The sequence below is a fragment of the Cervus canadensis genome, chromosome 19, assembly GCF_019320065.1.
Source record: "Cervus canadensis isolate Bull #8, Minnesota chromosome 19, ASM1932006v1, whole genome shotgun sequence".
Classification (NCBI taxonomy): domain Eukaryota; kingdom Metazoa; phylum Chordata; class Mammalia; order Artiodactyla; family Cervidae; genus Cervus; species Cervus canadensis.
Genome location: NC_057404.1, coordinates 40,391,593 through 40,401,087, shown reverse-complemented (window position 1 = coordinate 40,401,087; position 9,495 = coordinate 40,391,593). Strand labels below are relative to the sequence as shown.

Genomic DNA, 9,495 nt, shown 5'->3' with positions numbered 1-9,495 from the left:
TCCAGAAAAAGTTGTAAACAACCAGGCCTTTGAAAGGAAAAAAAAAGAAAAATAGATTTAGGAATTTCTCTGCCTCTGTCTTTGTCTCCTCCCTTCACCCCTGTTGACCCTGACCTATGGTCCCTCTGGGCTGAACAGTTTTATCTGTTTACCCACCTTACACATGAATCATTTGCTAGTGGCCAAATCAGTTCCGGCCTGCAAGCCCTTTCATTCAAACAACCACACCCAACTTTCCTCTGAATGTTTAAGTCATATTCTTCCAAGAAAGCACCTGTTTAGCCTAGCTTACTTTGTAAATTGGGTTTGGGAAGTTAAGGCCACTGGTCCTTAGATGCTCTCTAGTTAGACATTCACCTACCCTAGTTCAGTCCTCTGCAATGACAGCAGTTGAACCTGTGAATTGACGATCACTTAGCATGTGCTGTGGCTGGGGCATTTTATCCAAAATGGGAGTGGGCAGGGTGGGCACCTGAAATCACAGCTGGAACAATTTCCCTGAATGTCTACACTTTTTGTGGGCTGGACATCAAGGACACCCTGAAAGAGAGAAGGAAACTCTTTTGAGGGACTACTTCTAAACAACCACCACCCAAATTCTGCCCACTTCCTCTTTGAACATTGCTAATGTCTGGCCTAACTTATCACCAGGGAATAATTTAGACGTTGCAAACAATGGAACCCTTTGTGTATTTGGAGAAAGAGAAACTGTGAGTAATACTGAGCCCTCCCCTGGATTTACACGTGTAATTATTCTTACAGTGGGGACATATGAGAGACACACCTCATAGGAAAAAGGATCTCCTGAATTCCCATCCCGTTTCTCATTCTGGACGCATGAGTCAATTCTTTTTACCCTTTGAAAGTTGATTTTGTAATTAAAAAAAAAAGTCTAAATGTGAATTTTAATTTTTTTCTACAAATGCCTTAAAATGTTTCTTTCTCTTTCTTAATTCTATTGAGATATAATTGCCATATAACATTGTATAAGTTTAAGGTGTACAACATGATTTGATACATGTATATATGGCAAAATGATTACCACCTTAAGATTAGTTAACATCTAATACCTCACACAGATACAATTCTTTCCCTTGTGATTAAAACTTTCAAGAACTATTGTTTAAGCAATTTTAAAATCTATGATACAGTGTTACTCACTATAGTGACTATATGTTACAGTACATCCCCAGGGGTTATTTATCTTATATATAAATGTCTGTACCTTTTAAAAAAACTTTTTTTATTAAGTATCTGTATCTTTTGACTACCTCCACTAAATTCTCCCTCCCCAACCTCCTTAAAATACTTATTTCAACTATTTTAAAAATAAGAAAAACTAACCTGGGCTAGCATTGTAAGCCATTCTTTCTACAAACAGCTTTTAAGCACCAGAGATTCAAATGGGAACAAGACAAATTTCCTCCTCCTCTCAAAGGTCATATCATATAGTTGTAGGAAGATAGACAAACACATCATGTGCATCACAGATACACACATGTACCGTCAACTAATTATAAGCATGAAAAAGGGCCTAAGTCTGTATAAAAAGGCAGAGACTGATGAGATGTTATTTTAGATAGGTATAAAGACTGCACTGTGAAGATCACCAGTGAACTTCCCTTTTGTCAAAACCAATAGTCAATTCTCAGTTGTCATTTTACTCAAATTTTCAGCACTGTTAACACAAGTCACTTCATTTGCTTGACCTCAGAGACACCACATTTCTCCCCAGAAGCTACTCCTTTTGGTCAGATTTGCAGATCCCTCCACTTCTCCTGACCTACCAACTAAAATAAATGACTACTAAGATGTCATGACTACTAATTTTATACATCATCAGCCTGACTAGAATCATATATCCAATTACCTACATGCCATCTCCATGTCCACGTCAAATGTTCATCTCAAACTCAACATATCTAGTACTAGTTTTAGATCTTCTTCACAATATGTGCTCTCCATTTCCAATGATCCCTTTCTCAGTAAATGATAGCTCCATCCTTCCTTTGATGAGACCCGCACCCCAAACCTTGGCGTTCTTGACTCCAAGGAGTCCTTTTTATTTTCCCACACACTCTATCCAATCTATCAACAAATCTTTTAGCTCTATTTTTAAAATATATTTGGAATTGGATGCCTTTCACTTCTTCCTTCTCAGTAATCCAAACCACCTTATTTCTAGCTTGGATTATGACAATAGTCATGTGGTCTTCCATTTTGGCCCTTGCTCCCTTTCAACCATTGATTCCAGAGTCAGTTCTTACAAGAGACTGATGGTTTTCTCTAAGCTTGAATCATATCATATCACTTTCCTAATAAAATACTGCTTATTTCATCAGAATAACATTCAGAATCTTTTCTATGGTCTACGAGGCCTTGTATAATATGACTCTATAGCACCTCTGTGACCTAGTCTTGGACCACTCTCTCTGGTTCATTATGCTTCAACTACACTGGCCTCCTTTGACAGTTCTTTACAAAGGTCAAACAGGCTCTTACATCAGGGCCTTTGCACATGCTATATTTCTTTAACACAGAACACTCTTTTTCCAGATAGCTGCATAGCTATTGTCTTTACTTCATTGAATCTGTTGAAATATTATCTTCTCAGAGATGTCTTCCCTAAACAATCTGTCTACAACAGTGAGTAACACTACTTTGCCAACCATTCCTTTCAGTGCTGTTACCAGTATACATGATTCTTACCACTTAGCTCATCCAACATGTTCTGCATCTGTAATTGTTCCCTTTTGTTGTGTGTCTCTCCTCACTGGAATGTAAAGTTTATGAATGGTGAGACTTGATATTTTCATGTCATATTCCCAGTGTCTGATATGTGTAGGTGTTCAATAAATGCCTATTAAATATAGGCTTTCCAATAACCATGAATATTAGCAAAATAAAATACCATTAATCAGAAGTAAATAGATGGTTAGTCTGACTGCAAGATTCCTTTTTAATAAAATACTTGCAAATTCATGAATTTCCCATCAATAATGGGCAAAACTTACTTGGAGTAAGGTTAAATTTCTGCTGGCTTTGAACAGTAAAACTCATTTCCAATTACTATATTGATTTGGTATATGCAAATGTGCTTTTAGAGGGCTTGACAAAGTTTGTCCTAAATTGATTTACCTGGTCTTCCACAATGTGTTATCTTTAGTTTGATTACTAAGCTGTTTGTGGTAGTTCTTGAAGTTGTTGTCAAAGCACTTCAAGTGTAAACTCCAGCTCATTTCAGGTCAAACATTCTGAAATTCTGAGTTTAGAAAAGCCAGAATACATACAGTTCTACAGCATGGATAGTTCTTGGATGTTCAATATAATAGCATACATATAGCTATTTTAAATGTAAACATGTATGACATGACACCCTTAATCTATTCATAATTTTAAAATTAATAATAAAGTTAAAATTAATAATAAAGTTAGAATTAAAACTATCTAGGAGAAAGGGCTATAAGATTTCTCTCTTATAGTGTGTGTGTATGTATATATAAATATACACATACATACATTAACAATATATTAATATATATTTCTTATATTAGGAATATTGAAATATCCCTGAGTATGCACTATGGTACTTAACCTGTCATATATTGGATGTCAATATACTTTTTAAGTTCATTCAGCAAAATTTGTTGAGCACATATTCTGTGCCCAGAATTGGGATATGAAATGATGATACAAATATAAATAAAACAAATATAAATATTTATTAAATGCAAATTAATGATTGCCCATAGCCTTGCCAAATTTTACATAAAACATATCCTCTCTATATTGAACTTAGCATACAATTCCATAAGTTATAGTTTGGTTCCTGACTGGAAAAAAAAAAAACCAAAATGAACAAATAAATTTACTCCTGAACACATTAGTTATAACAACTTTCCCAAATGAGTAAAACTAACTTGTGGAAAAAAAACATGGTTCAATAAAATTTCAAGAGCAATCCAAAAGCTAAATAAAAAGAAGGCCTTTTACTATAAATCTCAAATAAAATCCATTTTGAATATATTTTTCATAGAGCTTCTATAGAGAATAGGGTAGAACATGTTAAATGTGAATGTCAGAGGAATTAGCTTTAAGATAATAAATTTAACTTTCATACAGATTCATGGCTCCATCAGGATTGGCTGTATATTCTGCAGTTTCTTCAGCACTTTGCTCCATCAACTCAGGTGAGAATAGGACAGACATACTGCTGTCTGCCATCAGCTACTCAGAATGAAGTGTGTGCCTCAGATGAGTCAAAACCAGAAGCTACTATTCAACTCTTATTGTCAAAATGATAGTACTTCATCAAGAACCAAAAGGAAAGTAAAAAATTTCAAAGCCAGTCATTCTCAAAACAGGATATAAAATGAAATATCTTTACTGTTTTTTCCTTTAAAAAGTTTCTAGATGTAGTAGAACACTTAATAGCAAATTAACATTTTATCCATTTACTATAATTTGTACCAATGGAGGTAAACTGTGACTTGCAGCATTTGAATGCATAGGTGACTCCAAATTCTCAATATTTTCTTTTTTTTCATATATATTTGTATTCATAATTACTTTAGATGAAGTAGCACCTTATACCTAAATGTTTGCATAGAGAGTATATGTGCAACTCACATATACTTTGAGATGTTTGAATAAAAGGATTAATCTTGAATCCTTTATACATTTATGTACTACCTAGCACAGGACAGGTGTTCAAAATACAACTGGCAAATCAATAATTCATTTATAAAAATCAAAGTTTTATGTTCATGTATTCAAAAGTAAACATATTTTTAGTCTCCTGGTAATTCTCTTATATAACAGATACACAATAAATTCTGGGCTTTACTTTTGAACTAACATTGTAACTTTTGTGTGCTAAAGTGATATTTTTAGTAAGTGGGCAGCATTGCTCTATGTGGTAGTTTAGGCACTCAGCTCTTCCCATGTGAGGTTACACCCTGTCTAGGACCCTAGAAGTCTCTGAATTCAGCTAGAGATGGGAGCCCATAGGCTGGAGAATGCATATCTGCTGCTTAACTGCCTCGTCAAAAAGTGATGAAACACTTCAGCCCACAGCTTATTGACCAGAACTAGTCACATGGACCCACTCAGATGCAAGCAGGTGCAGGTGGGAAACGGAGTCCTTACCTAGCTAGATGCTTCACAGAGAGTATACTAAAGAAGGGGAAATGTAATTTTTGGTAGACAGTAAGGTTTTTTTGCCAAGTTTTTTTTTTTTTCACTTTTTCTCTTTTTCTTCACAAACAGAGGATATTGTTGAATTCAGTATCCAGGAATTGCAGTAACTTCTTGAAAATGTAAATTCCATGTCTAAGGTGAGCTGATGCAAATGGTAATATAATCAAAGACAGTCTGGGCAGTCTAACAGGATAAAAAGAAACATGACAGTGCGAGATAGTAAGACATCTAAAAAAACACCTTTGATTTGGCTCTGTCAGTAGGCCCGCTATGTGGACATAATTGGTCTCTAGTTAATAAGCTGCTGTCTAGTTTTCCTTGGGGTAGGGTCCAATTTTCATTAGGAAGATGTGTCTGTGTTGCAACAGTGTGGAACCAGACACATGCATTAAAGGCACCTGATGATAATAAGATGTGTTGTAAAGTGATTATGATTCATAACATTTTTTCCCACACATATTTCAGCTAGGAGGTGTCCTAGACTTGTAGCGGACTGAAGGGTGTGCCTGAAAGGTGTGCCTTTATTTCCTATCTGCATCATAAAACTATTCTATGGTGCTGACATTTTAAGCCTCTGAGCTTGGTACTGGTTTTTTTTTTTTTTTTCCCCCAGTATCTGAAAAGTGAGCCCAAATATCGGTGGGAACTGTATCTCTGCTTGCAGTATGCGGGAAAGAACATTGCCGAGTTAGAAGCGAGCATCCCTGGACATGGTTTCCTGATCTTTCCTCAAGCAGGCCCTCTTCTTCACCTACAGGTCTTGGCATCCTTGCCTCGCTCTGTGCCATCTGGCTAGGGGCCAACTTCCCAAATCTGCCTTAGCAACTAGCCCTGCCTGTGCTCAAGAGGCTGTTTTCAACAACTCCTTCTTGAGGCAATACCCTGTCCTCTCAGAACTCATATCTTCACGGCCTTTCTACCGGACTAGGCTTCATCACCTGCAAGGGCCCTTTTCAATCTTCCCCCATCCCACACGAACTACCTATCACAGTGTCTGGCATATAAAAAGAGCAGGATTCATATTGATTGAATGTACTGTTTGCCTAATTACCACATAACAATCTTAGAGTTGTGAATTGGGCAGAAGAATTTGGACCCAGTGGCAGTCTCCCTGAGTCAGGGACATAGCCTTTGGCTAAAAAGACCCCCAGGAGGCTCAGCTAACCTCCAACTGTGAGCTTCTATTCCTTGCAGGCCACACTGCTGAAGCCACACTCGGGTCATCAGCCAATTTCTAAAACTTCGAGTTTGAACTTTAATCCCTGTCCCCGACCTCTGCTGGTCCTGGGTCCTTAGGGCTGAGGTTGGTTGGGGAGATGGGCTGTGGCGAGGTGACCTTCTTGCTGAGGGAAACCTGCTCCTCATTAGCAGGCCAGAAGGGAACATTTGGGTCATAGTCACTCTTTAGCTTCCCATTCTTTCCTTCACACTCTTTCCAACGCGAGGACAGCAGAATGGGGACCCGCCTTGGGCTGCAGTGCCCTGCAGGAATTAGGAGCACCAAGTGGGTATCGGATGATGCACTGGAGCTGGCAAGGCGGCTGTCCTGTCACCAGTCCCGACCAGTCAGTGTCAACAGTAAAAATAAGCGACCCTCTCCGATGTTTCTCTCCCCTGCGCTTTCCCCCGCCTAGGGCTACTACCCCAGGTAACTCAAGAGTTGCCCGGGGTCGCGTGTCCTCTAGTCCCCATCCTCAGTGGGCGGCCCGCTCCCGCGCCCCGCCACGTCCCCGGCCGGAGACGCTCGAAGCGGCCCCCGCCACCAAAGGTGTGGATGCAGGGGTGGGAAACATTATAATCACGACACCCCTCCCCAGCCGCCCACAAAAGCCCCAACAGCAAAACAGGCAGGACACCCATCACAGCGGAGCCCGTCTCCCCAAGGTAAGTTGTTGCTTCGTCGCCGTTTCGGCTATTCTCCCCGGACAGCTGCGGCAGCGACAGCAGCTGTGAGGCGGCCCCGGAGCTCCTCGCGCTCTTCCTTCCTCCGCCCTTCCTCGGCCGCCTCTCACCCCCACCCCCTTCCCTGCTCTCTTCGCCTCCTCCCTTCTTGCCCTCCCGCGGGCCACGCACGCACACACCCAGAGACACCCTCCGCACTTGGCTACTCACACTGCGGCTTAACCCAAGCCGGCAAGGCACGGTTGCCAAAGCGGCGCGGGGTGTGTGTGTGCGCGGTCCAGGGAAGGAGGCCAAATGGGGCTAGGGGGGTGGCATGGCAGAGCCTCTCTCCTCCCAGCCGCGACCCCCTGCCCATTTCTCCTTCCCTAATCCCGGGCTGCCAGCAACAGTGACACCTGAGCGGGGCACTGGGCGGTGGAAGCAGCAGGCCCGCCGAACTGGCAGCCAGGAGAAAACAGAGCGAGGGGCGGGGACGACGAGGAGGAGCGGGAGGCGGGGCCAGAGGGGAGGGCGCCGCTGGCAGTGAGTGACGCTCACGCTATCCAATGAGCGCCCACAGCTTCAACGTCGGGGGCAGCAGGGGGCGGGCTCCGCGGGGAGGAGGAGGCTGCTTCGGCGCTGGAGGCGGGGGCCGGGAGGAGGAAGGGGAGGAGGCGGAGGCGGGAGCGGTGGCGGCAGCGGCGGCGGCGGCGGCGGCCGAGGCGGCGGTGGCGGCGGAGGGTAGGTTGCGCCGGGGACTGAGTCTGCCGAGCTCCGTGGCTGTGCCTGTGTGAGTGAAGGAGCGGCGCGGGGAGGCAGAGGCAAGCGCGGGCGAGCGAGGCGGCGGGACGTCTCCGGCGGCCGCTGATCAGCAGCGGCGCTCGGTGTGGGGAAGCAGCGGCGGCAGCAGCAGCAGCAGCAGCAGCGGCCGCCTCTCCGCCGCCGGGGACGCCGAGGCGCGGCTAGTGGCACTGACATCGGCGGCCCTGCCTCTCCTTCCTCGCCCCCGGCCCTCCCCATGTGATCGGTCTTAATCCCAGCAGTGTGCGCGCTTGGGGCTCCATTCCGCGGTGCCCGATCTCCGTGCCAGGGTGGGTGCTCGTGTGTGCGCTTCCCCACCCCATCCCCCTTCCCCCAAGAATAAAAGAAGAACCGAGAGGCGTGCTTAGAAAATAAATAAATAACCACCACACACGCGCAGCCCGGAGCAGAGTCGGCAGGGCTGGCGGCGGCGGAGGAGGAGTGAAGGCGGCGGCGGCGGCGGAGGAGGAGGGACGCGCGGAGAAGGCAGTAACTTTAAAGCCAGCTCAGAGCCCAGAACCTCCAGCCAAGCGGTTTGCAGCGCGGCGGCAGCGGCGGCGGCGGCGGCGTTGAGTGTCTGGCCCGCCGGTCCGGTCGGGGTGTGCAGTAGGACGGACGAGCAGCGCGTCGCTGTCCCCCGGCGGCTGGAGATGTCCGAGCCCAAGGCAATTGATCCCAAGTTGTCGACGACCGACAGGGTGGTGAAAGGTAAGCGGCGCGCTGCGATCGCCTGGGTGCACCGTGTGCCGCAGGCACCCGGGAGGCTCGCCTCCCCTCCCCCAGCCTAGGGTTCTCTCCTTGCTCCAGCCACGGACCTTCTAGGATATTGTGCAACCCTCAAATCCCCCCTCTCTGGCGCGCCCTTCCCCCACGCTTCCCACCCAGCCCCACTTGGGGCATTTGTTATTTACGGGGGCGTCAGTTGGCAAATGGCTGAGCCGAGGGGCGGGGGTGGCGGTGGCGGGAGGGGGCGCCCGGGGGGGGGGGGTTGGTTGCTGGCAGGGTGTAGCTGCTGTGACAGAAATAGGAAGTGGGTGGCTGCTCGCGGGCTTGCATGGGATCGGGTTTATGGTTTTCGTTTGCAGAGGGAGGGGTGATTTATGGCTTTTAAAAAATTAATATGGCATTTTTATGTGGCCGTGGCTTTCCACCGCCTGCCTCGCCCGGGCCGGGTTCTCTCGGCGCTCTATTGCAGCAATTCCCCCTGCGCCCCCTCCCCCTTCCCCTCCCCCCGAAAAGGGCCTGCACAGGACTCGCGAGAGAGCGGGAGAGCGTGGGGGGAGCCCGGCGCTTCCTTCCGCGCGGGGCGGGAGCGGCCGCACAGAGGGGGCGGCGGAGGGCACGCGCCGGGGGTGCGGGGGGCGTGGGAGGCGGGGGACGACCCGCGAGCCCCGCCGCCGCCGCCGCAGCTCCGGGATTCCCCGCCAGGGCCTGAGGAAGACAGGAAAAGCTGTTCCCCAGCCTCCCTCGCCGCCCCCAGCCTTCCCCCGCCGACCTGTCATTGCTCTCGAACGGTGCCCGGCCGAAGCACACCTCCCCGGTGCTGGTAACTTCACCCGGCTCGCTCCTTCCGTGCCCCTGGCACCCGCTTCTGAACGGGCTATTTGATTCCTA

At 46.4% G+C, this 9,495-nt stretch overlaps 2 protein-coding genes across 3 annotated transcripts in view; one reads left to right on the top strand and one right to left on the bottom strand.

Moving 5' to 3' along the window:
* Positions 1-3,699: 3,699 nt before the first annotated feature.
* Positions 3,700-8,100, bottom strand: LOC122422204 (sulfated surface glycoprotein 185-like). Its single transcript, XM_043438524.1, has 2 exons — positions 7,312-8,100; positions 3,700-6,681 (listed from the first exon to the last, which is right to left on the bottom strand). The coding sequence occupies exon 1, from the start codon at positions 8,098-8,100 to the stop codon at positions 7,663-7,665; it is 438 nt and encodes a 145-aa protein (XP_043294459.1). The 3' UTR covers positions 3,700-6,681; positions 7,312-7,662.
* Positions 8,101-8,406: 306 nt separating this feature from the next.
* Positions 8,407-9,495, top strand: part of PPP3CA (protein phosphatase 3 catalytic subunit alpha) — a 312,091-nt gene continuing 311,002 nt past the window's right edge. For both annotated transcript variants that reach the window (XM_043438523.1, XM_043438522.1), the window contains exon 1: positions 8,407-8,589. In XM_043438523.1, coding sequence (XP_043294458.1) covers positions 8,532-8,589 — 58 coding nt within the window. In that variant the 5' untranslated portion in view covers positions 8,407-8,531. The remainder of the gene's footprint in view (positions 8,590-9,495) is intronic.